The sequence below is a fragment of the Eucyclogobius newberryi genome, unplaced genomic scaffold (assembly GCF_026437365.1).
Source record: "Eucyclogobius newberryi isolate DKJ021-1_F unplaced genomic scaffold, fEucNew1.0.hap1 SCAF_14, whole genome shotgun sequence".
Taxonomy (NCBI): Eukaryota; Metazoa; Chordata; class Actinopteri; order Gobiiformes; family Gobiidae; genus Eucyclogobius; species Eucyclogobius newberryi.
In genome coordinates, this window is record NW_027315768.1 from 25,261,405 (window position 1) to 25,288,467 (window position 27,063).

The following is a 27,063-nucleotide window of genomic DNA, read 5'->3' on the forward strand; positions in this document are numbered from 1 at the left end:
GGTACGATCGCAGCTGCCTCATGTGAATACTGCCGTTGTGTCCTTGGGCAAGACACTTAACCCAACTCGCCCCCCAGTGTCTGCGTACATCTGGGGTGTGAATGTGTGTGTGAATGGGTGACTGGTTCCTTGATGTAAAGCACTTTGAGTACCTTGATGGTAGAAAAGCGCTATATAAATGTGACCATTTAAACAGCTGTAAGGCCAATCATATTCAATGCATAGGGAGACTGGTAAAATAAATTGTGTTAAAATGCAGATTTTTGCTGTAATAAAATGTAAGAATGATCAGGTTCAATTTGTGAATTTAGAAACGTCATCGCAAAGAACTGTCATCAATAGGAAAAGAACGGAATATACTTTCAAAGCAACAAAAACCAACGCAACCTTGTACCAATCCTGAGCGCGATTAAATATTGCTTGGGGGGTAATAATGAACTAAAAGTGAAAATGTTGAGTGGAAAAAACAAAACAAAAGCAGATGTCTCAAATCAACAGGCATTTGACTTAATACCGTATCCGCACAAGCTCTGGAACGTTCAAATGCAGATTAATATAGGCCCATTATTTGACTGCACGTGCTTCTGAAGCCTCGGTGGAGTAGGCAGCTGTGTGCGGTCCTTCCGGCGCGGCGTCTGAGACAAAAAGCCAAACTCGGGACAAGTGAGGAGATCTTTAACCGACACACACTCGCAGACAGTGGCTTTGTGAGGAGCGCTGCACTCTGGATCCCCCTGAAAGGCTACAATTACCACGTCAGCGCCTGTTCGCCTAACGGGAAGAAAATATATCTCACACTAATTATTCCGGGGCCGCTGCAGACACTCGGCGGAAGGGCCCGGACAAAGACACACGGAAAATGAACTGAACACATGACATGAATATGCAGTGTTGATCCCCTCATGGTAATACGCGGCCAATTTGGGGGAAACACTGTTATACTTTGACGTGACTGACCAATCAAGAGTCAAGACACTGGGACGTATTTAAGACCTACACAATACTGTACCGTTACTACAAAAGTCCAGTTTGTTTGTAGAGAACTATTTGTTCACAAAGTTATTCAAAGTGCTTTACATAACAGGAAAATATGCAATAAAAGCACAAAACGGACAAATGATGTGTGATGGATTTGTCCAAAATGTAGGTCAAAAACAGGAGCTTCATTGGAGAAAAGGGTGCTCAGTCGGTGCAGAAAGTTAAAGGTACACGGTGTAACTTTCCCTGCAGGGTCCGCCACCCGCTTCTCTCTGTGGTCAAGTTATTGCTGTGCCTGGAATGTATTAAAGTAGTATTTAAGTATTTAACTTTTCTTTCTCTTTGAAGACAAGCAGCCGCCGCCAATTTTTTGGGGGAAAATACATGCAATTGAATAATACTAGTTTCATAACATACAAAGCAGTTAGTACACCTTGAATGATCTTTAAAACACTTTGTTCAAAAATAAATAAAAATATATTCCATTTTCCCCAAAAAACTTATTTTACAATGTTAAGTAAGTTTAACGAGTCAAATCCAAAAGGAAGTGCAATCTCTTTCTTTTGACTCTAAAAGCTCATACATTATTATGATTATTATTTCTTTATTTTATTTTGTTTGATTAAAGTTATATGAAAAAGTTTCTGTGCTTCTAATTGAGGGTTTTTGTTTTGTGTCTGTTCTGATTTATTCCTGAAGCAAGACTTTTTTTCCCAAACTGTTGAGGCTGAATTTCAAACAGCTCGTTTGGTACTTTTGAAATATTGTTTGACTGTTTCATCTTTTTTCAACACCACTGATTTTAGGATTTAATGTTTGTGCCAGTGGATCCAACGGGACGCCATTACTGCCGTGTAAATCCTCCGAGTCCTTTGAAGAAAACAGACAACGAAATTTAATGGGCCCAGTTTCTTTTATTGAGCTCTCAGACATAAAGGTTATCCAAGAAATACTGCAATTAGTTTTCCTCCCAGAGAGCTCTGCATAATGTGCATAGCTTCACATCCCACTTTTATCATCAATATTGTATATACAGTACATTTATATACACGTATAGCAGTGTTAGAGTCATCGTTTTATTGTTACTTCAAACTAATTCTCAGGTTTCTCAAGTATGCGCAGTAGTTATATTGTAGTATTATGTGTCGACAAACCTTCTGAAATGTTTGTTCTTGTTGTATATGTATTAGTTTAGCAGTTCAGATTTCCATCTTGTTTCAAATTGAAATGCCCCTGGACATGTTTAAAATGTGAACATTATCACCATCACAATGCTTGTCAGAACAATCACAATTACACATTTTTCCAAGATCGTTCAGCCCTTTTTTCTACAGTATCAATTCAAGCTTTTGCATTTATTCATTAATTAAAACCGTAATTCGAACCTTAATTAATTAACCTTGTGTCCCACTGTTGTGAACACAATGTATATTGTAATATTCTTATTGTTTTAAAAACCTGTCTATTATTCCTATCATCACCTATAGCAGCTATAATGTGCCATATATATATATATATATATATTATATACTCTTTATATCTCCTGTGTCCACTAATAGCACTGTACGCCACATTTCACCTCCATTATGTATGAGTCTGCAGCACTTAGCCTAGCCTCCCTCACAAACACACACACACACACACACAAACACACACACACACACACATACACACACACATACACACACACACAGACACACACAGACTCACACACACACACACACACACACACACAGACACACACGCACACACACACACAGACACACACACACACACACACAGACACACACAGACTCACACACACACACACACACACACACAGACACACACGCACACACACACACAGACACACACACACACACACACACAGACACACACACACACACACACACACACAGACACACACACAGACACACACACACAGACACACACACACACTCACACACACACACACACACACACACACAGACACACACACTCACACACACACACACAGACACACACACACAGACACACACACACACACACACACAGACACACACACACACACACACACACACAGACACACACACAGACACACACACACACACACACACACATGATCATGCTTGGTCACACGTCAAGACCATGACATTTCTTCACCAAGTCCCATAAACTTTCTGCTTTGTCATTGTTTATCTCCCCAAAGTCATTGATTTAATTGCGTTTGGATTGGTCCCTCTAATCCCAAGGGCTATTGGAATTTAACGGGATAAAAGTGTGTGTAAGAATCTTAAACAGAGTACACGCAGTCCCAGAATCTGTCAACATCGAGAGAGGCAGTTTAAAACAGTGCTGACGTGGAGGTATTGAGCGGTTGATTTTATCTCACAAAGACAAAATGATAAAGAATTAGGTCCAATTGTTGCATACACTGTCTGTCAGCTGGATACGCTTATAAGAAAACGGAGGAGTGTAATCCCCTGGTGTTTAATTGTGGAAAGGAGAGGTCACAAACGGCTTTGATCAGTTAATCCAGTCTCAAGCCGTGTCCAACTAATTTTCACAATAATATTTCAAGCTCGGGTCCTCTACCAGAGGCCCCTGGGAGCTTGAGGGTTCTGTGCAGTATCTTTGCTGTTCCTCAGTGCATTTTCTGGACCGAGATGTCTGATGTTTTTCCTGGGATCTGCCCAAGCCACCCCTCCAGTTTGGGGGTCACTGCCCCAAGTGCTCCGATCACTACGGGCACCACCGATACCTTCATGCTCCAGGCCTTCTCCAGCTCTCTGAGGCCTTGGTATTTCTCTAGTTTCTCATGTTCTTTGTTGCGGTTGTTACCATCCCATGGTACCGCAATGTCCACCACCACGGCTTTCCTCTGACCCTTGTCAACCACCACCATGTCCGGTTGGTTTGCCACCACCATCTGGTCTGTCTGTATCCGGATGTCCCAGAGGACCTTGGCTCGGTCGTTCTCCACCATCTTTGTAGGTGTTTCCCACTTTGTCCTTGGGGTCTCCAGCCTGTACTCTGCACAGATGTTTCTGTACACTATGCCAGCTCCTGGTTATGGCACTCCATGTATGCTGTCCCTGCCAGCATCTTGCTACTGAACATGTTTTCAATGTCATTATTTTTCACTCCAAACCAGTTTGTCCTGATCTAAATATTTAATGTATGTGCAGAAATATACAAAATATACATTTTAAATATTTATATTGTTGCCCAAGAATCAATACTTTTTGATACCTCATTCAGTATCAATATGTTGTATTTTGGTGTCAATCCACATTTCATGTTGTACAAGCAGCAAACACTCAAAACAAGCAATTTCAATCATTCTGCATTTACAATCCCAAAACATCCAGCATCAACCCAGCAGTGTCAGTTTATGTGTGAAACGGTCCTAAAACTCTCATTTACAGACTCTGGTGCCCACACACTGTACTCTGTTAGCTGTAGGAAGTATAAAGGTAAAGCTGGCTCTCACTGTGGATCCACAGAATAAATACAAACCTGTTCATGACGCAGAGACACAGAGGTCAGAGGAGGAGGATTTGAAAAGGCCTGTCTGGCTCTGTCTCACACCGTTTAGCCTCAGTGATGGATGGCTCATTTTATACACCATTAATCCATCCATTTGTCAATTACACATGGACATTTTGGGCCTTCAGACCAAGAGGAGATCTGGGATTCAGGAAGTATCGAGTCTTTAGTGCCACTCTGCATAAGGCCTGGTTTTATGCATTTGGTGGAGATTAGACTCAAAAATGACCATCAGTTATGGTTTTACAGAAAGAGAACTTTTAATTACACATAGTGTAGGTACATGTAGGGCTAAATATGTTAAACTAAATTATCATTTGAATAAATTTGTGCAATATAATTGTGTTTTATACAGTATACATTAAAACGGTCAAATAGGGCTTTAAAGCAGACTTTTTGTCTTGATTCATTAAAGCAATTGGTTGAATTATAATTTCTTGAATTTAATTCAACAAAATAATTCTTCAGGATTTAAAATGGACAACAGATAATAGTTTACACTTCATACTATTCCATTTCCATTATTGTATATTCTATATCATTCTATATTGTATTTTAAATGTAGCACTTTTTATGCAGCCAATGTAAGCCGTTCACTTGAGTTGTGCTTCTGACACCGAACTCTGCTGATGGGGTAATTTTACGCATGATTTGGATGCACCAGAGATGTCACATGTTGTTCCTCTTTCCTAGATATAAAAATAGTATTACTGCCAGTCACAATTGAAAAGCTAAAAAGGACAAAAGGTTATATTGGCTATAAGAAGCTTGAGAGGACAATTCCATATCGACCATATTGTTTTCTCTCCTAATTCCCGGGCGATTGGCGTCTGTCTCTTAAACAGCTGGGCTCCGGACGCACGGCGGCCTGTCGAGCTGCTTCATGCTTTTGCTGAGTGCCAGGGCCGTCCAGATTAGAGCCATGGCCCATTAGGCAGCCAGGAGCGAGCGAGAGGGGGGCAGGAGGGGGACGACCTCAGACCCTCAGCTCCTCACAGCGCATATGTCTGTCCAAGGCTAAAATGCATTACACAGCAAACAGGTAATGCCCCTCTTATAAGGATCAGTGGACAGAAGGAAGCTGATGACTTGATGGAATGAAGTACACCAAACCAATACAGACAGTTTTTATTTGTATTATCAAATTATTTATTTATTTGAATACATGTTTTCATTTTACAGAGAGAACCAGCCATATAGAAAAAAATACACTATACACACCATAAATTAAATTAATACTAAAAATATATAGCAAAATAAATGAACAGAGAAAAACTTAAAATAATCATAATCTAATAACACAATAATTATGCTAATCACAACCACCATCTTTATAATATAAAATTATAACCAATAAAATATATGGATGAGGATTACACTTTCTTTCAATTACGGATCTTTAGGAATTATTTTTAGTTAATACATACATACATTTCTGTAAATAAGCAGTTCTGTGCAAACATTTACATTTAACACTTGGTTTTCCAAATGTAATGTCATCAGAACATGACACGGGACAATTCACAAACAAAACTTCATCTGGTTCTTCTGTGTTCCTTCTTTTGTGAGTTACATTTTCATTCATTTTTATATAATTTTCACTTTTCCCACTCTTTGATTATCACTTTTAGTGCCGTAATTGTAAGTGCAGTAATTTTTCAAGTTCTTTTTAAGTTTTTGATTTTTTGATTTTAGTATTTTTTTGTAATTACAAGGCAAAGTTCTGCATTTATAAAAAAAAAATATCAAATGCCTTATTCTTTTTCATGCCTATAATTAGCACTGGTGTCTGCTGATATGACACAATACGGTATTATACATCCCGTGTCAATATTGCTGTAGTAATATGTTGTTTTGTACATTTCTGCCCATTGAAATGAGTATATCTTTATAATACCTTCCCAAAGTCCCTGCACCGCATTAAATAAAGCTGCTGTAGTTGGATAAGTCAGAACCTGGCGTGTCTGAGGTGTTTGTGCTCTGTTTTGCATGACTGCCTAAAAACATTTTGCTGCTGGATGTTTTCACCGCCACAACAATGTTCTTTGAATCTTTGACTCAGATAAACTCTGTGTAGTTTGTCGCTGTGTGGTTTGTACTTGCTGATCTTACACAGTGGGTGACGTTTTATAGAGAATATTAATGATAGGAATTATGCACTTTGCCTTAAAACACAGATCATTAGATTATTAGTCAGGTCTTTTTACAAATTAAATATACTTATTTTATAGTTATTTATAATACTGATTCATTTAAATATACAAATCATTAGATAGATTAAAGACTATTGATGTATTAAATCAATAGTAGGTGGGAAACATGCACTTATGCCGAGTTCACACAACACAAGAAAGAAGAATTCACAACTTTTGCTTTCTTTATTGTAAAAACTTCAGTAGTTTCTCTGATTCTCTGTCCCATGTACAGTAGTAGAGTCAATCCTTTTAAGCTGTAGGATATATTAAAGCGACTTGAGGGAGAAACTAAATGCGACCTGTTCAAGTTCATGACCAACTTTTGAGCTATTCAGTATTTTTTCCTCCAAAGTCTGAGCTCTACAACCACAGGATTCTACAGTGGACCTCTCAATTAAAAAGACACAACATATTTAATAGGAGTGGGCAGAGCAGGTCATATTTTCCCGATGACCTGCCCTAAACACCCCTGCACTGCTCCAACATGGTAAAATATAATGACTTACAATATATAATATAATAATAATATGTCCATAATAGTCCCTGGCAAAACAATGCCTGTGGTGTCCTTGATTATTTCAAGCCTTTGGATCCAGGGAGCGCTGCATTTCCATTCACTGGAGTCTGTGCTGGCAGGCCACACACTTCTGCACCGACATAATGAAAATCAAAAGCCCGGCTTGATTTTGAAAAACAAATAGAAAGACAAGCGGACTGTAAATTGCTGCCGGCAATTCTGAAGCACACTGTAATCATGAGTTGTTTGTGTACAATTGTTTCTCTGTCACTTGCTTTGCACTTTGCTATTTCAAATATTCAATGTCATCTTCACCTCGGGCAGGAAAAAAAGAGCTTTGTACAGATAAAATAATGTTCCCGATAACGATAACTGCCTTGAAGCCAATCCACCAGATCTATGCATAACATTCAGAGATTATGTGTTGAAAGTGAAATAACAACAGGTCCAAATGTCAGCTCATTGTTTACATATTCATCCAGTATCACAGGTAAAATCAAGCTTTAGTTCAATGCGTTTAAATTGTGCTCTAAATTATTTGTGCTTCTGGGACTCTCTTATCGCTTCTTTTGAATTGCATTTGCCTTTCTTATTCCAAGCAAATTAGAATAATGGTTGTATCAAGTCAATAGAACTCTATAATCTATATGATTTTAGTGCAAAACACCATCTGCCGCCGTGAGGAGTCCACTTGCCGGCCCACACTGTGCTGGATTAAACAAGACTATAAACTCTACTTTGTCGTTTGTTAGCTGTATGCTGAATTGATTTGAGCAAGTGAAGGTGTTTGGACTGTAAAAACCTTTGATTATCACTTGATGAAGTCATGCAGTGGCTCCAGGAAGAGCACTGTCAGTAGCGATACTCGTGCAAAAATATACATCATTTTTGTTTTTGAGAAAATTATTTAATTAAAACAAAATATATTGTTTTTTTGCACATGTATTTTTTTTGTATTGATTCAGGCAAAAATAATGATTATAGGAGTAGTGCTGGATATTGGATTGTTAAAATGGTTAGTATTGTCACCACGTTGACAATGTCACATAGATTTTGCCACATATTCTAATCCTTTATGATGCTTATTTGTTGCAATATGCTGCTCCTAACGCCAAGTGCAATGGAAGTGAGCCCCAAAGGTATTAACTGTGATAATAATAGATATTTGTGGCAGGAATGGAAGAGGAGATTGGAATTTCAATGTATGTTGAATAGCTTGATCAATAGTCTTTTGAAATACAGTACGCTGACATCACAGGGGAAAGGAGCACTTCCTCTACACAACTGAACTCAGAAAAATGAAATGTAGACAGAATTCATGAGAGTCCAAAACAGACAAACCAAGACCAGATTAGAGTTAATAGTGAGCGGATGGAGGTCAAGATCACTGAGCAGGCAGCCACACCGAGAACAGCAGAGAGGTCAAGATCACTGAGCAGGCAGAGAATGTGCAGCAGCAGCAGGCTTTTAGATAGAGGGGCGTCTTCCCGCATTTTGGTATTTTAAAATGTGGACGGGCATTTTCGAGTGCGGGAACGGTCAACCGTGCACGCGCCACAGGCGGCCCACACGGCACGGGAAAGAGCGCACGGCGTAACGTCAGATGGCGTTACAAGCGTTAAAAGCGCTGCTTTATTTAGTAAAAGCGTCGGAAAATACGGCGCGATACGCAGCTCCTAAGTGGCGGAGTGTGATTTGCGCTCGTGCCGTAGGTACATACTTTTTAGTACTTTTTGCAGCTAAAATGATTTGGACGGGGTGTTTTCAAATCCTTTCTAAAAGCCTGGGCCTCAGAGACACGATATGACAAGACGGAGACGACACAGACACGCCACGGACACAGCACCGACACAGACACGCCACAGACATGGCACAGACACAGACACGCCACGGACATGGCACAGACACAGACACGCCACGGACATGGCACAGACACAGACACGCCACGGACATGGCACAGACACAGACACGCCACAGACATGGCACAGACACAGACACGCCACGGACATGGCACAGACACAGACACGCCACGGACATGGCACAGACACAGACACGCCACGGACACAGCACCGACACAGACACACCACGGACGTGGCACAGACACACCACAGACATGGCACAGACACACCACAGACATGGCACAGACACAGACACGCCACGGACATGGCACAGACACAGACACGCCACGGACATGGCACAGACACAGACACGCCACGGACACAGCACCGACACAGACACACCACGGACGTGGCACAGACACACCACAGACATGGCACAGACACACCACAGACATGGCACAGACACAGACACGCCACGGACATGGCACAGACACAGACACGCCACGGACATGGCACAGACACAGACACGCCACGGACACAGCACCGACACAGACACACCACGGACGTGGCACAGACACACCACAGACATGGCACAGACACACCACAGACATGGCACAGACACACCACAGACATGGCACGGACACACCACAGACATGGCACAGACACACCACAGACATGGCACAGACACACCACAGACATGGCACGGACACACCACAGACATGGCACAGACACACCACAGACATGGCACAGACACACCACAGACATGGCACGGACACACCACAGACATGGCACAGACACACCACAGACATGGCACAGACACACCACAGACATGGCACAGACACACCACAGACATGGCACAGACACACCACAGACATGGCACAGACACACCACAGACATGGCACAGACACACCACAGACATGGCACAGACACACCACAGACATGGCACAGACACAGCACAGACATGGCACAGACACACCACAGACATGGCACAGACACGCCACAGACATGGCACAGACACACCACAGACATGGCACAGACATGGCACAGACACACCACAGACATGGCACAGACACACCACAGACATGGCACAGACACACCACAGACATGGCACAGACACACCACAGACATGGCACAGACATGGCACAGACACACCACAGACATGGCACAGACACACCACAGACATGGCACAGACACACCACAGACATGGCACAGACACACCACAGACATGGCACAGACACAGCACAGACATGGCACAGACATGGCACAGACACACCACAGACATGGCACAGACACACCACAGACATGGCACAGACACACCACAGACATGGCACAGACACAGCACAGACATGGCACAGACACACCACAGACATGGCACAGACACACCACAGACATGGCACAGACACACCACAGACATGGCACAGACACAGCACAGACACAGCACAGACATGGCACAGACACACCACAGACATGGCACAGACACACCACAGACATGGCACAGACACGCCACGGACACAGCACCGACACAGACGGCGCACAATGTGAAAGAGAGAGATTCTTTGGGGTACAGTCACATGACTAATATTGTTACATAAGATAACAAGCACGCATTATATTTTACCTGGTTCAAACCTATATTTTATGGTCCCTTTATCCTCTGTTGAACAATGATTTTGAGGTTTGATGTTGTGATTTTGTCTTACAGTTTATTTTTTTCGTTCTGAATAGGAAAGCGTTATTTGTTATCAGTTGTGATATCAGTGGGTTTCCTCAGATGTCACGTTCAAAAATTAAAAATGTAAATAGAAGTGCAATTATAGGCTAAGAAAATGGCTGTATGTTTACACAATCATGCAACTAATTATTTTATATTCTAGAAAGATACATTTTGTGAACTTTACTATAATTTTACATACATTTGTTGACCTTACTATGGATTTTAAAATTGTATTACAAATACTTTTGGTTATAGATCAGCAACAACAGCAAACCAAAAAAATCGGATATCGTATCAGCGTAAAAACCATCCCTACCCTAGATCTGAAAGCACCAGAATGTTGTGTTTTCTCTTTTTTCTTATTTGTAGCATTTATACTTAAACAAACAAGGTCATTACTAGTGTTTGTAACTGGCAGAATGCACTTTGGGGCAGGTGTGCGGCAGGTCACGGTCATTACTGGACACAGCGGCTGCACCAGATGAGACGAGCTGAAATAACTGTGATGGAGACTGTGCGGGGGACATGAGGGACCAGAGCGAGACAGATCCTGGACTGGACCCACCACACACAGATGAGCTGACAGATGTGAGCTCATGTGCCCAACGTCTCCATTTGCCCACTTATGCCACTTAAACAGGCACAACTGCACACGCACACTTATCTGATGTGCAACTGTAGCTCAATGGCAAAGTACCGCTCTGGATGCTACTGAAGAACTCACTGTAGCAACAAAAAAGACAAACATGGCATTAATATTTTAAGAATTCTGAGTTCCAAGACAAATGAACGTTATCGGCAAGTGGGTAGAGATTATTAGACTATTTGGTTTACCAATAATTGTGATTATTCAGGTCATAATGTATAATTGTGATAACTTTAATATCTAAGAAATTGAGGTAATTTCAATTCCATCCACTCAAAAAATCTAGAATTTCTGTCTGTTTGATAATTTGTTGAAAATCATTATGTCTATAATTGTGAATATTTGTTCATTTGTAATGTCCCTCGGCAGTAATGCAAATACAATTTTTAAGTCATTATTAGGCCCGAGCGCCACAAGCTGGCGAGAGGCCTATTAATCTTGTAAGGCCGTGCGAAGCACGGCTGCGAAAGTGCGCACGTAGTGCGCACGAAATCGAGCGCGAAGCGCTCGCCCACTTCCAAACACTCACTAACGCACTCCTTCACTCATGCACGCCCCGTGCATACTAATTAGTAGTAGGAAAATGGAACATTACCGTTGTAAACGGGCGAAGCCCGTGCAAAAGTTCGCACTAAACGAGCACTTTACATTGAGATGACGACCGCGAAGCGGTCGTCATCCCCATATAAAGCACTCATTTGCGCTAAGTAGCTCACGAATACGTTCCCCATCTCTTGCATGTTCCGTGCATATGAGCATGTAATGCAAAAATTGAACATTATTACTGTATAGAGGGCCAGAAACACAAAGTGGGCGGAGCCCACTCAAAATTAACGAAAGTACCCGTCAGTGACCAGGGACCCACACCATGAGGTAGGAAAGCGCGAGCGCTTTCCGAAAATGTATAGTTTATGATATTTGAAAAATGGGAAACATTGTTTTCGCATCGGAATATTCTTCTTCTTCTTCTTCTTCTTCTTCTTCTCGGGACCAACCCCCCTATTTTTCACCCAGTGAACATTGACGAAAAGTCACAAAAATGTTCACACCTCTAAAAATCGTGCCTCTCTACATTCTGGCTATTTCCCTTTTCTAAAATAAAAAAATTGGCGCGTCAGCGCCCCCAAATGTACCAAAAATGCATTGAGAGATGGGAAATGACCCAAAAAAAATCTGATCGTAGAATCATGAAATTTGGCGCAGAGGTAGATGGTGACAAGAGAAGTAAAAAATATTATTACGGCAACGCCGTCCGCCCAACCAAATGTCGGCCATATTGCTTCAAAAATGGCTAAACATGACTTCGGAGTTTTTCCAAACGTCGTACTTTTACGAACTCCTCCCAGGGCGTTGGCCCTAAAAAGCTGAAATTTGGTGAAAATGCTACTGAGGAGTGGGACATCAAAAGTTATCCAAATTACATTGATACCTCTCACGGTCTCTGTGCGGCGAAGCCGCAAACTGTAGCTAGAATTTCAGAAATCTCCCATATTTAAAATTTCTGCCGTTTGCGCGGATAAAGTCCGAATTGCGTCAAATTAGAATCAGTTGTTAAACTCTTTGCCCTAAACCTACTTGAAGTGAAATAAATTCATTTGGCGCCACAGCGCCCCCTACAGATTTTATATGGAGGTTAAATGTTTAGTTTTGCGAAATTATAAGAAATTTGACACACAACTCAATTTTAGCATCCCCATCAAAAAAGTCAATGAGACCCATGTCATAATTGTTATGGCGTTGCCGTAACGATGACCGAAACCTCCCATGTTATTCCAATGGGGCCAGAACATGTTTACACTTTAGACTTTCACAAACTCCTCCCAGGGCGTCAGCCCTATTAACCTGAAATTTGGTGAGACTCATCTTCAGGACCATCAAAAGTTATCCACATTTTCATTCAAAGAGTCACGGTGTCTGTGCGGCAAAGCCGCACATTTTGCCAAGAATTCAAAATAAAATTGCTTTTTGATGGTAAAACAAAGGGGAGAAGATGTGACAGCGTCACAGATTCAGCAGTAGGCGTGATAAAAGGACAATTGGGGCGCGTTAGCGCCCCCTCCTCTTGCGGCGTGGCAGCGGTGTGGCGGCGGCGTGGCGAGGGCCGATCATTGCCGCTTGCGGCTATATTTAATCATTATTTACGTTCAGCTGTTATGAACAATGATGTATGTATGTACTGCATGTATTGGGATGTTTCTGCTTTCTATAGCATATACAATTTAAAGCACAACATTGAGAAATAATGTTGGATAAGGAACATTTGCTGCATCTTCTTTCATTTGTTCTCCCCAATAACAATATTTGATGGTCCAAACACTAAATCTTGTTGAGGTCAGAGTCCTGAGTTGACTTTGTGTGTGCAGTGCAGACATTCACCATTGGCTGGCAGTTGGTTGTGATTGGGACATTAGCGACGCCGTTTGAGATATAAAAGCTCATCGCTGGTGTCAGATGTGCTGATGCTCCTGTTCCTGCTCCTGCCTGCGATGAGGACAGATGGACAGGGCAGGTTCTCCGTGGACAGGGGACGACATAGCTCAGTGTTAGGACACATATAAGCTGCAGTCACGTCCCATTGACCACCATTACACCAAAGAAAAGCAGGATTTTCCGACTGTGGAGATGAAGTAAGGGCTCATTTCTGTTGTACTGAACTGCATTTTAGTCTATACAATTATTTCAGCTGGCAGTAGAGGTGAGATGCTGAGGAAAATGGATAATATCACAAAAATTACAATATTGAGAATTGTTTTAATCTATAAAAGTGTCTCAAAAAGAGCCAGAAACATCTAGTGTAATCTCCTAAACGAGGGTATAAAGTGATGTTTCTGAGGTATAAGATAAGATCACCTTTATTTGTCACACAATGGGGAAATTCCCTTTGTGCACCAATTTATGGTCCAATCACATTTTGTGCTAGACTTTAATCCAAACCAAGACATTTAGAGGCACATTTTAGCACATAGCTGAAGCGATCTTAAAATTGTGCCTGAATATTGTCCTTATTGATGAGAGAAAAAAAAAAAAGAAATAACAAGAGAAATGAAGCATGTGTAAATTCACCTGGAAGACCTAACTTAAATCTGCGTCGGCCTCCATGGAAGGACCCCTCTCCCCAGCGCCATCATCGCACTCAAGCGGGCGTGGCCTGTCCGTCTGAGAGAGTCAGATCCCTCACTTCACCATGGACTCTTCCAGGTTTCTGCGCTTATCCCAAAGAGGTTATGCAGTTTTTCCCGGCCAAGAAGTAGGGTGAAAGGTCAGGGGGCGTCTGCATCATGGCCCTCGCACCTGCTCCTCATCCCCAATCAACGCTCTAAAGTGACTCCTCCCCGCTCCCAATCAGCACCAGGCGGTCGCATTTAAGCCCTCAGGCAGATGGCTCGACCGCTCAAACCGTACTGCGACCCACCACCTCCCCTGCTCCTCCTCTGCATTCCCCTCATCCTCTACCTCCTCTTAACATCTACCACCACCAGTCTCCAGGCTCCGGGGGGAGACATCTAATTCAATCAGATTATGGAGTGCCCATGATCACTGTCTTCCACCGGGGTCTGAGCGCCAAATAAACTCTGTTATAAAGCTCGCTAATCATTCTCTTCTGTGTCCTGTGTCTCTCCAGGGTGAAATACATATTTGTCAAATGTTGCTTATCATGTGATAGTGAAAGAGAGCATATCCCTCCATAAAAAATGTAATGATAAGAAAAACATTGACACATACATCTATATTTGTACATGATAAATAATTCAGAACAGATCTGATTTCAATTTATTTATTTATCTATTTATTCATTTATTCATTCATTCAGTGTCTTAACACCAATCACAACAGTTAAGAGCTTGCCTTGATTTTAACAGACAAATAATATTCTTTACTTTAGTCTTTCTCTGTGTAAGAGTTCACACACAGCTTTAGTGTGTGGTTGACAGCCTGTGATGAGGATGTATTTACATAGTGTGTGCTGACGGGGACGAGCTCGTCCCATGTCCTGATTGACTGGATGTGTCAGTGACAGTTTGGCTCTGTTTAACCCGGATGGCACGGCGAGCTTTGCTTGCTCACTCGATCAGACGTCTATGAAGACGAGACAAGACCTTTCCTCATCTTGGCTGACATTGGCGACTTGGCAAACACCAGGGGCAGGTTTTTGTGGAATATTAAGTGTATCTGGTAAAAAAAAAAAGGCTTTTCAGAAAGGCAGAAAATTGGAAAATGAAACGTGGAAAAATGGAAAATGAAACGTGTCAGTGGCAGAGTAAATAGCACACATGCCAGACTCTATGTGCAGCCAGTCGCAGCATCATTAATGCGATTCCAGCTCACACTATTTGCTGAATGTCCTTCCCTTTCTCTTTCCCATTTCACACTACATTGTCCTTTCCAATAAAGCCCACCAGCCCAAAAACATCCTTAAAGCCATAAGTTTACATACATAGGATTGGTCAGCCTGGTCCCATGGAGTGACCCCCCAGATCCCCAGATCTCTCCCCTCTTGATTTCCATCTTTGGGGGCACTTGAAGGCCATGGTGAATCAAGCAAAGACACAAGTTATCTCAAGGAACATCATTAATGCCATTACAAGCTTAACTCCGACTGTGCTAATGAAAGCTCATCAACAGTGGAAAACACATATTAATATTAATATTAACAATGGTAATCATGTTGAGCACATTATATAAATAAAAATGGTTGTCCAACATTAAATGTTTATTTTTCCATCAAATCATTCATTTTTCCTTTCTTTTTTAGACTGTCCTGAGTGCCACATGTGAGTTATTACCATGTAAGATATTACAAATGTATTTGTATAGGACAGTGGTGGCATGTTGTACAAATACTCCACCAGTTCCCCCGGATTTTAACCACGAGTTTTTAAACTTTGTTCTGTTTTCCGGGCTGTAAAATACAAATGTCCCCACACTGCAGTAAGTCAGCGGCGACATCGTCCTTCCTCTCGTTCTTATTCTCTCTCCGGGGAGCAGCTGTAACATCTGAGAGCTCCTCCTTATTAATGACACGCATGTCCACAGCCAACAGCAGCTGCATGGACTTGTGTTTTCTATTGAGTCTTGTGCATTTTTCCATGTTTATTTATGTAACTTTTGGCTGGTTCACTCCATCTGTGTTGGAGCGCTGATGAGCTATCGATGATCCCGCCGCTCTAAACGCAGCAATTATCTTTCCAAAGGTTCTTATTGATTATCGGTTCAAAACATTATTACACCCGGGTTATTAGTCGGGGGTGTTTGTTTCGAATGTGTTTTTGATTTATAGTTTTCAGTAAATCATGTTCTTTTGCTGGTCAAGCTCTAACAAGAAAGTAAAAGTAGGTTTGATTTATTGCATAATTTCTGCAATTATTTTGTTTAATATAATTACTTAATGACTGTCATTTTGATTTTTTGACATCTAAATAGAGTAGTCCCGCCCATGTTGTAGCCTGCTGCACTCCTATAAAGCTCACTATTTCAAAATGTATTATTATGTAAATGTTTAATTTGACTCAAAGCAAGTTCAAAACTACAGTTCAGTTTAGAATGTTATACTAAACACTGTAGCATATAGTAACTAAAATATATGCTTAAAACACTTTGAATTTGAATAAATGTAGTTGTAATTTACACAAACTACTCATGTAGTTAAAAAAAAAAAAAAAAAGAACAAGGAAATTAAAGTCTGTATAGAAAGGACACACAACATGTTCCGTTCATTTTTCCCATCGATTTTTTGAACAAATCAAAACGCGTGTGAGGCAGAGCAGAGGCAGAGCAGAGGCAGAGCAGAGGCAGAGCAGAGGCTGAGCAGAGGCTGAGCAGAGGCTGAGCAGAGGCTGAGCAGAGGGAGAGCAGAGGCAGAGCAGAGGCAGAGCAGAGGCTGAGCAGAGGCTGAGCAGAGGCAGAGCAGAGGCTGAGCAGAGGCAGAGCAGAGGCAGAGCAGAGGCAGAGCAGAGGCTGAGCAGAGGCAGAGCAGAGGCTGAGCAGAGGGAGAGCAGAGGCAGAGCAGAGGCTGAGCAGAGGCTGAGCAGAGGCAGAGCAGAGGCAGAGCAGAGGCTGAGCAGAGGCAGAGCAGAGGCAGAGCAGAGGCTGAGCAGAGGCTGAGCAGAGGCAGAGCAGAGGCAGAGCAGAGGCTGAGCAGAGGCTGAGCAGAGGCAGAGCAGAGGCTGAGCAGAGGCTGAGCAGAGGCTGAGCAGAGGCAGAGCAGAGGCTGAGCAGAGGCTGAGCAGAGGCTGAGCAGAGGCAGAGCAGAGGCTGAGCAGAGGCTGAGCAGAGGCAGAGCAGAGGCTGAGCAGAGGCTGAGCAGAGGCAGAGCAGAGGCTGAGCAGAGGCTGAGCAGAGGCTGAGCAGAGGCTGAGCAGAGGCTGAGCAGCTCTGTGGAAACTAATGTCATTAACACAGTCATTTCAGTCAAGATAAACATTGGTGAGTGGTCTAAGCAGCAGCACATATGCCACACATATGCACATATGTACCGGCCTCAAAATAGTGAGGTTTCCAACTCTGAAAATATAATGAATGTCCTTCTTGCTCTTCTCCCCCTCTCACGCTTTATTGTCTTGTCCAATCAAGGCTAGAGGGCCCAAAAAAATCCAAACCTCTGTAAAAAAAAAATACTATTCTGTGAAATGTTTTAATAACTCAACAGTTCAGAAACATATTTGAATACATAATGCAAGCTTTCAAATATATCTATATTCTTATATTTAAAGAAGCCATCTTAATGCAAGAACAATAAACATATGCCCTGCCAGTGATCAGATTAATAAGAATAATAAGGTGGCCCAAGGAAGAGATACAGACCACAGATATAGCACAAAGGCTCCTAACCATGCATGGAGGGTTCCACCCCAAATCCAGCACCCGGAGACTAGAGCCGCATGGAGGGAGGCTTTGGGCGAGGGTGAGAGCCACTATCCAGGATGAAACAAGATCCACCAGTTCATCAAGGACAAGGCCCCAACAGAAGACGTGCTCAGTGACGATGAGATGTGCCACCAGAACATAACTGAACACAACATAAGTGTGATATCAAGAAGTCCTTCCAACTGCTAGCAGACCGGACTGAATTGACTGTTAAGAGGCAAAACATTTTTTCATTCTCCCTTTTTAATAACTTACTTTATGCACACCTATTATTTTATCATTGTTCATTTCATTAAATTAATTAATTAATAAAACATTGTTACTGTTTTATGTGGCACAGTTTAGCCAAAACAAATGCCTCGTTTATTTGGTTGCTCCCCTAATCTTTCTGCTTCTGGCACGTGACCACTGAAGCCCCTCATCAGCTCTGAATCATATCTCGTCCTAACGTCTCAAACGCGTCTTAATTCCCTCCATCCATGAGCGGAGCCCCGCGCTTGGACCCGCAGATAAGACGCACGGCCACGCACGACGCACACTCCGCGCTCACCGCACGCGGGGCAGCGGCGCGCGCACGTGAACACGCCGTTGCCTTGTGCATCACCCCCTCTAGTGCCGAGCGCGTCTCTCTCCTCCGCGGTCCAGACGCGCTCCGTTTCCCGCCGTAGCAACAGCGGCAGCAGACGCGGCAGCAGACGCGGCATCAGCGGCGGCAGGAGCATCAGTGCGCGCGGAGCGGCTCGTGCGCCACTCTCCTCTCCGCATCACCGACGTCTCTCTCCTCCGCGTGAACCACTTCACCGACGTCCTCCCGCGCTCACGCTCTCCCGGAGACTTCAGCCGCGGCAGCCGGAGAAGTGCGCAAGAAGACGCCAAAGTTACGATGAGAAGTGTTTGGGACTGTGCGTTGTGACTTGGCTTTCTGGGGGAGCAATAAGATCAGATCCAAAGGAAAAGGATGGAGCCGGTGTTGTTCCGCTCTCCAGCAGCCGCGCGCTCCAGCCGGGACCAGATGTAACGGTCGCCCGCGGAGGATTCCAGCCGCTCTTTTGTTGGGAATAACGCGTGTGTCAAATCGCCCCTAATTGCAGCAGACATGACTTTTGACAACACGTATTCCTTCTTTTCACTTTGTCTGGGGATTGTCATGACTGGAGTGTCCGACTGCAATCAAGGTAAGCCCCGGGCGGCCGCAGTGTGTGTGTCGGGCTCCGTTTGCGCTCCTTTTGTGGATGTTTTGCGCAGTTCGCCGTGCCGTGCCGTGCCGTGCCATTATTAATCAGTACAGCACGAGCTCATTATTAAAAGTGCGTTTTTTTTTGTGGGAGAGAAGCCACGATGCACGCGCGTTATTGCAGAAGAAGCAGAAGATGCACGGATTGTGTAGTGCGTGGCGCGTAAAGTGCAGAGGCTACTTTGAAATGCATTGTTTCTTCAAATGAAATGCGCGTTTTGTGTAGGCTCCCTGCTTCAAGTGGACTTCAGAAACAGCTTTGCAAACGAGTTTTTGAAATGGCAAGCTAAAGGCAAAGATTGTACAGCTTTAGATGGAATCATAAAAATGCGATGATGTCAATTAAGGATGTAACTGTAGGCAACGTCTTTTAATTGTATGATTTATGCTGCGTTTATGGCAAAGTCTACCTAATAACAGATGACAACTTGATCAGCCATCTATGGGTTAAAGATCATGAAACTAAAAAAACAGATTTGATTGACACTAAATATTCAAATAGCCAGGAGCCATCCATACATAGACCTTATCTTACCCAGAGGTTGCATATTGGGGCTAGTTTACTACAACACTAATATATATTTACAGTAACATACTATATACACGCCACGAGTGCTCCAAATAACATGTGTAGATTTGCATTTTCTACTTTAGTATTATCAGTTTTGGAAGTTTGGAGACATCAAATATGTAAACGCATGACATTCAATATATTGTCTTAAACTTGAATATTATGGCTTTTTATTGCTAGGATGGTGACATTATGGATAGGCACCGTCAAAGAACTTAAACGAACACGCTAATTTATTGAAATCCTTTATTGTTTAGTCAAAAAGTGCTCAACAATCAACCATAAAACAAGAAAATAAATACAAATGTGTTATTGAAATGCAGTTTTATTATTTATTTATGTCCTTGTGTTTGAACGAGCAAACCAAAGACAAATTGCGTTTGACGGACAATTAAGTCATTCTATTCTCAACCAAAGTGAACAGCAGCCATTTCAAACCCCACGTTAGGACATCCACATCGCCTCTACCCTTGGGGCTTTGTATCTGCCTTGTACGACAGGTGCAGCGCTCGCCAGGTTCAAAATAGCCCTGTATCGATTGCGGAGCGACGCAGCGGGATCTGCCCCCCAGGTTGTGTTTTATTGTTCTTCTTCTGTTGGAGAGTTCAATAAGACCCGCGCTCCTCTTTGCTCGCTCAGACGGACGCCGCACAACATTCTCACTCGTGGTTATTCCCCCCCCACCACCGCCGCCACCACCACCACCACCCCCGTCCAAAGATTGAGATGATTGAACTGATGTCTGCTTTCTATAGCGCTAAAGTCGCTCATATCGACAGGTCCGGGACAGCGGTACAACTGCGGGGCAGCTTAGCGAAGATGGGGCCAGATAATAACTCAGATGACAGAGAGAAGTGGTTTGTTTTACGGCGCGCGTTGTTGGATTATTCTAGATGGATGAAGCCGAGCCGCTGTTTGTATTTATCAATTTCATTCTCAAATGATAGCGTTTCCATCATGCTTGTTTATAGCAAAAATGTGTTATTTTCTGTTTGTGTGAAGGCGAGACGAGGGACGTGATCTGATACGCTCTGATGCGTCTGAGCACTGATAAGGCACACTTTAAGATAAGGGGTTTAACACAAAGAAATGCTTCCTATTTTTGTTCTGTTTCGGTGACTTCTTAAGAGCTTTTCATTTCAGCTCCAGGTAAACAATTTGGGGAGAAAGAAACATATTGAGATTGCATTGTATGACACGTTTAGGTTTTTTTAAATTAAAGAAAGAGTTCATCTCGTACATTTCAGAATACGTTTGTACGGTTCTTGGCAGGTTTTCTACATATTGAGACATTATCAATAAAGATACTTAATCTACTTATATAACATAATTATAAGAACTGCTCTCTTTGTGATTTGCTAATTACGTCAATTCATATGATCACGTTAAACTTCAACTGATAATCTTTGGTCTAAAGTTCAATCAAGCATTAGAGGACTTTCCACAACCTCTTTTTTAATAAACTGCAGTGTTTCGCTCAAAACACTTCGCAAAAGTTGTTTACCCTTATTTCCTGCAGCCTTGGAGGAATTTTCCAACCAGAAGATTGCTCTGTAATTCAAAAGATGCTGTCTTTGTTCGCCACTTCTGAAACTGCTGGGATCGGTTTTTCCCTTTTTCTGCCCTGACAGTCAAACTCGGGCATTAGAAGAAAGAAAATAAATGAATCTGACAAACCTCCAATCAGATCGGTTAAACCCCCGTGCCAACATCTCTGTCAGGGAAAGTCTGCAGCTAGTTAGTGCCACATGAAAGCACAACGTTGCTTGCAGTGGGTTTGTTTGAGCGCATAAAGGACTCTGGCATGGCGCTCTCTCTCAGCTCTTTGCCATCACCCAGTCTCGGCACAAAAGCCTTGAGATCTCCATCATCACTGTCTGAAGTAGATATTCACCAGCCGTGTGCTGTCAGGAAAAATCAATCAGGCCGGTCTGAGCGAGCGCAGAAATATCAACACTGCACCTCCGACTCGAGCACCTCCTCCGTGTGCATCAGAGAGCTTTTGGATATGATTAAAATCCTCCTTATTTATCTGAAAGAAGAAGGCAACTAACTAGACACTATTGTACCTACTTTGTGATGTATTGAGTGATCTCTCCATGGCCTAGCATCAAAGTACATCTGTGACATGTTAGTGCCATATGAACCATCTTGGACCTCAGGGACCGGCCTCCTGCTGGTGCCAGAGTCAGGACTAAACATGGACCGGCCTCCTGCTGGTGCTAGAGTCAGGACTAAACATGGACCGGCCTCCTGCTGGTGCCAGAGTCAGGACTAAACATGGACCGGCCTCCTGCTGGTGCCAGAGTCAGGACTAAACATGGACCGGCCTCCTGCTGGTGCCAGAGTCAGGACTAAACATGGACCGGCCTCCTGCTGGTGCCAGAGTCAGGACTAAACATGGACCGGCCTCCTGCTGGTGCCAGAGTCAGGACTAAACATGGACCGGCCTCCTGCTGGTGCCAGAGTCAGGACTAAACATGGACCGGCCTCCTGCTGGTGCCAGAGTCAGGACTAAACATGGACCGGCCTCCTGCTGGTGCCAGAGTCAGGACTAAACATGGACCGGCCTCCTGCTGGTGCCAGAGTCAGGACTAAACATGGACCGGCCTCCTGCTGGTGCCAGAGTCAGGACTAAACATGGACCGGCCTCCTGCTGGTGCCAGAGTCAGGACTAAACATGGACCGGCCTCCTGCTGGTGCCAGAGTCAGGACTAAACATGGACCGGCCTCCTGCTGGTGCCAGAGTCAGGACTAAACATGGACCGGCCTCCTGCTGGTGCCAGGGTCAAAAGATTCTGTTTAGATGTGCATTTTACGGAAAGATTGTATTCTGATTTGAATGCATATTTGTCTGTTGTATTGCACAGTTTGTTTTACTTTGTGCGACTTGTGCTCTACTAATATTTGCCTTGAACTCACGGTCCAGTTGCTTCCTGCTCTGATCTGTGGATGCTGCTGCTGTTGTGTCCTTGGGCCTTGCGCTCAGTGTTTGTGTGCACTTGTTTTTTTAATGTGTGTGTCAAAATGGGTCCCTGGGTACAATCTTTCTGTGCGTGTCCCCTGAGGTTAGAGATTTATCAAAACAAGTATAATATCACAATTGTTGTTTTGGAGCTAATATCAAGTGTAACGTCAATCATTAAAACCGTTAAAAAATATCTCAAAAAGAGCACATCTGTTTTGGTTTCAAGAATTCAATATGCCTATATTCTATTTTTCATGTAGACATAATAAACATGTTACAGCTGGAGCCACTTTTTTTCTTGAGTAATATGTGCAAATTGTAGAAATGATCCTGAAATCACTTGATCCTGCTGTGCTTTGTAGTCATGGAGTAAACTCAGTCACATGCCAGGAAAATAGGTCCCCAGCACCAGGCTAACAATGCTAAAGTGCAGATGCAAAACACTGCAGCACTTTGTCATTTTCTTGCCTTAAAAAAGGTCTTTTTTTAAGGCTAGTTGAGGTGATTTTATACATTTTTATATATATATTTTTTAGAATGATTCAGGCTTAAACTTTTTTAACTTCCTATAAGTGATCTGTCCTTTCCTCCTGTATCTACCTGTGTTGCAACAATGAAATTTCCCCATGTGTGGACAATAAAGGATTATCTTATCTTATCTTTAGTAAATGAAGGGGTTTGGGTAAGGAGTTAGAGCAAACCATTGGGAAAAAATCTTCTTAAACTCTTTGTTCATTATGAATTAAGTCTTTGCACATTTTTTTTATAATTTCACCGTCATTTGTGGTAGTTTAGGTTCAAAGATGCGAGCGAGTTCATATTTGCGTTTTGTCTCTTTGCAAATCCAGTGAAGGCTCTGTCCCTGCTCACCTTGATCAAAGACGTCCTGTGATGATGGTAATGACTGTTCAGTGCAAAGAGTGACACAGCCACGCGCTGAACTGGATCTGCGCTCAAATCTCATCAGAAAGTAATTACACTGGGCGAATAAGGCGGCCAATATGACTGATATTTAATTTAATCGTATGATGCATTTAAATGAGCTGTGGAATTCGAATCAAAGGCTTTGCTTGGCAGTTGAGACGTACTGTACTTTACAATATTGCACTTCTCGTTTCACTGGTTAAATAAGGGCAGTTGAACTTATCATGTGGCATTTCCATGAAGATGTGTTTCTGTATTTGGTTTTGTTCTGTTCATTTTGTGTAGGATGTTGTAGTTATTACAAAACTAAAAGCTGTGCATGTCAAACGTTTAGTGCCCAAACATGGAGTTAATAGTTGCCTTTAACAAAAAAAAAACATGGAGAAATCAGAAACTCAACATAATGAAACCGTAAACATTCAGGCAACTTGAATAACCCATAAATTCGATCAGATTTTTGGTGTCTAAAGAGAAATCGGAACAACCTGGATGTGCTAATTCTTTGTCTTTGTCACAGTAATTTACCCTTTTATGCATAATTTTACATGTCAAACCCTGCACATGTGACCAATCAGCAACAAATCTGATTACTCACATCAGATATAGCCGTTTACATGATATTTCAATCATCTGATACCTCCAGAAGTCAGATAATGATGAGATTTCTGGTGTGTCTAAACAAAGCCAATGTTAAAGGTTGAATTTATTACATTTATTGTGATTTATAAATACACATCATAGCACAAATCATTCTTTGTTAGTTATAAAATCCCCCAAATCCGATCCTCTCGTTTAACACTTGACCCCATGGAAGCTCCAATCAAGCCCAGTGTTTTCTGCAGTGTGTTTTAGTGTCTGATCTTGTGCTTGTTTCACGGCTGTCAGGTCCTGTCTGATACGGATAGCTTTCAATTTCACAGCGCATCTTCTGCTCGTCTGTTTATACTCCGTGTACTTTGTTTACCCTGTTAAATGATAATGTATTCACTCAAAGAGATGCTCCAATCATTTTCACAAGTCCCATGTAATGCAATTTGTCCAATGTGCTTATACTTTTACAAACTCAATCACGCTCCTGCTTATTTTATTGCCAAAATATCGCAGCGATTAGGGTCACCGATTGCATCTGATTGCAAAAAATAGAATTTGGAAGCAAAACAGAAATAATGTTACTTCTTGTCCCTTTTATAAAATTTTTTCTCAGCTAATAAGGAAATCAAAGTCCAGTATGGTAATTACTATAGATGCTCATTTGAAGTATTGAAATGGTATAAAATCAAATAAACAAGACAAAATTTGAACCGTTTTAAAATGATCTTGAGCTTTATCAGAACTTTGTTGTTGTTCTTGTGGTGTCAAAATCAGGCTTTTATATTGAGACCCGTTTCCCGTATTTTGGACGGGGTATTTTCAAATGTGGCCAGATGCCCTACCTGCTTAACCTGTTTAACCTTTATCTTTGCTTTGCACTGCCACAAACATTGACTCTCTTGTGACCAGCTGTGCACAAGTATAGCGTAGGTGACTTCTAAACAACACCGCGACTGACAAACTCATAAGGAGGCGGTCACATTTGTGCGCAGAGTCATTGTGCTCTCCTGAAGACCGCTTCACATAAGTGCGAGCGAAGCCGGCGCCCCCAGGTCCGTGCAATGGGCGCAGTTATTTTTAAGGTGTTTGTTTGCACCGCATGGAACCACAGGCCAGACAGGAGATGTCATCATTCTACTTGAGCGCCGTATATTTATGAGTTGGCCGGCTCATGTTCTATTTATATCCCACAGAGGAAGTCCCAGAGGACAGAGGAGAGAACAGGGAGGATGGATAGAGATGTACACCCGGCCAGGTTTAGGCGACTGACCATTACTGAGTTCATATTGACACACGTAAGAGTACAGCCTCCTGGACAAACGGAGCAGGAGTCAGGGACAAAACTATGAGCTACATTAATTCTGTATATTATTTATGGCATGCAAAATTCATTAAAAAGATCTTGTTGGACGATAATGGCATAAAATAATCATAATTTATGTTCTTTGTATTGAGTTTGCCGTTTAACTAGTGTTGTCAGGATACTAAAATATCAAACTCTCTAAGAATAGGATAAACATCTGCTTTTAATTGCACCACAAATGAACCTCTCTCTTGACAATATTTAAATGTATTGTCATGCATCTGTACACTGTCAATTTTGTGAAAACCTACGATGTTGTGCTTTCTTAAATGCTTCAAACCTATTTAAAAGTTCTGTAGATGAAGTAATATAATTGAAATGAATACAAATAAAGATGAGTTGACGTGTGGTGGTCATGTAACACCTCTAAGTGCAAGTGTGTCAAACTGTCTGACTGGAGGCGTTTCATTTGTCACACGATTCCGGGGAAGTAGGGAATACACAAAGGTCTGCTTTTGCATATTCTCCACCGCATGAGTCTTCACACCTTTTTTTTCCAGGATTATTTTAAGGAAAGCGAAGTGCAAATTCTTCTGTCTGCCAAATTCAAAAGGGACCAAATCAGCAGAGAATAGTTGACATAAATTGACTATACATAAATCAGGACATATTTAGTTTGAAATGTGTGTGAAAGGATTCAAGAGGATTATCACATTTTTTGTCAGTCCCAAACCAGAATAAATACATTAAATACATATTGCACATTTACATTTGCACTAAGTATTTCAATGAATGAAGGATTTAGATTTAATTTTACATAAACAATACTTATCAGTGTCTCCACATACAAACATGTTCAAATAATAGTCCAATTAGGTTCATTAGGTCTTTTAAGTTAAGATAAGATAAGATAAGCCTTTATTTGTCCACACAATGGGGAAATTTCAGTGTTGCAACGCAAGTACATACAGAAGTAAAAGAACAGATAAACTTATAGGAAGCTTTAAAAAAAAAAAACTCTTAATAGAAAAACTCTTATAAACAAAACTCTTAAAGACAAAACCTCTCATATTCTTAATAAGGAATAGAAAAAAAAATATATAGAATAAAAAGACAGAAATAATAATAATAATAGTGGCTCTTATTTACAGCAGTTATATGCACATGAATATGACATTATTGCATATGAATA

At 42.1% G+C, this 27,063-nt stretch overlaps 1 protein-coding gene across 3 annotated transcripts in view; it reads left to right on the plus strand.

Annotated features, from left to right (window-relative positions):
• epha3 (eph receptor A3) overlaps positions 1–27,063 on the plus strand; it is a 559,788-nt gene that overhangs the window by 306,689 nt on the left and 226,036 nt on the right. For 2 of the 3 annotated variants that reach the window (XM_072445112.1, XM_072445113.1), the window contains exon 1: positions 19,232–19,455. The exons of the other annotated variant lie outside the window; for it this stretch is intronic. In XM_072445112.1, coding sequence (XP_072301213.1) covers positions 19,377–19,455 — 79 coding nt within the window. In that variant the 5' untranslated portion in view covers positions 19,232–19,376. Of the gene's footprint in view, positions 1–19,231; positions 19,456–27,063 lie in introns of those variants that run through there. 3 annotated transcript variants of the gene reach the window in all.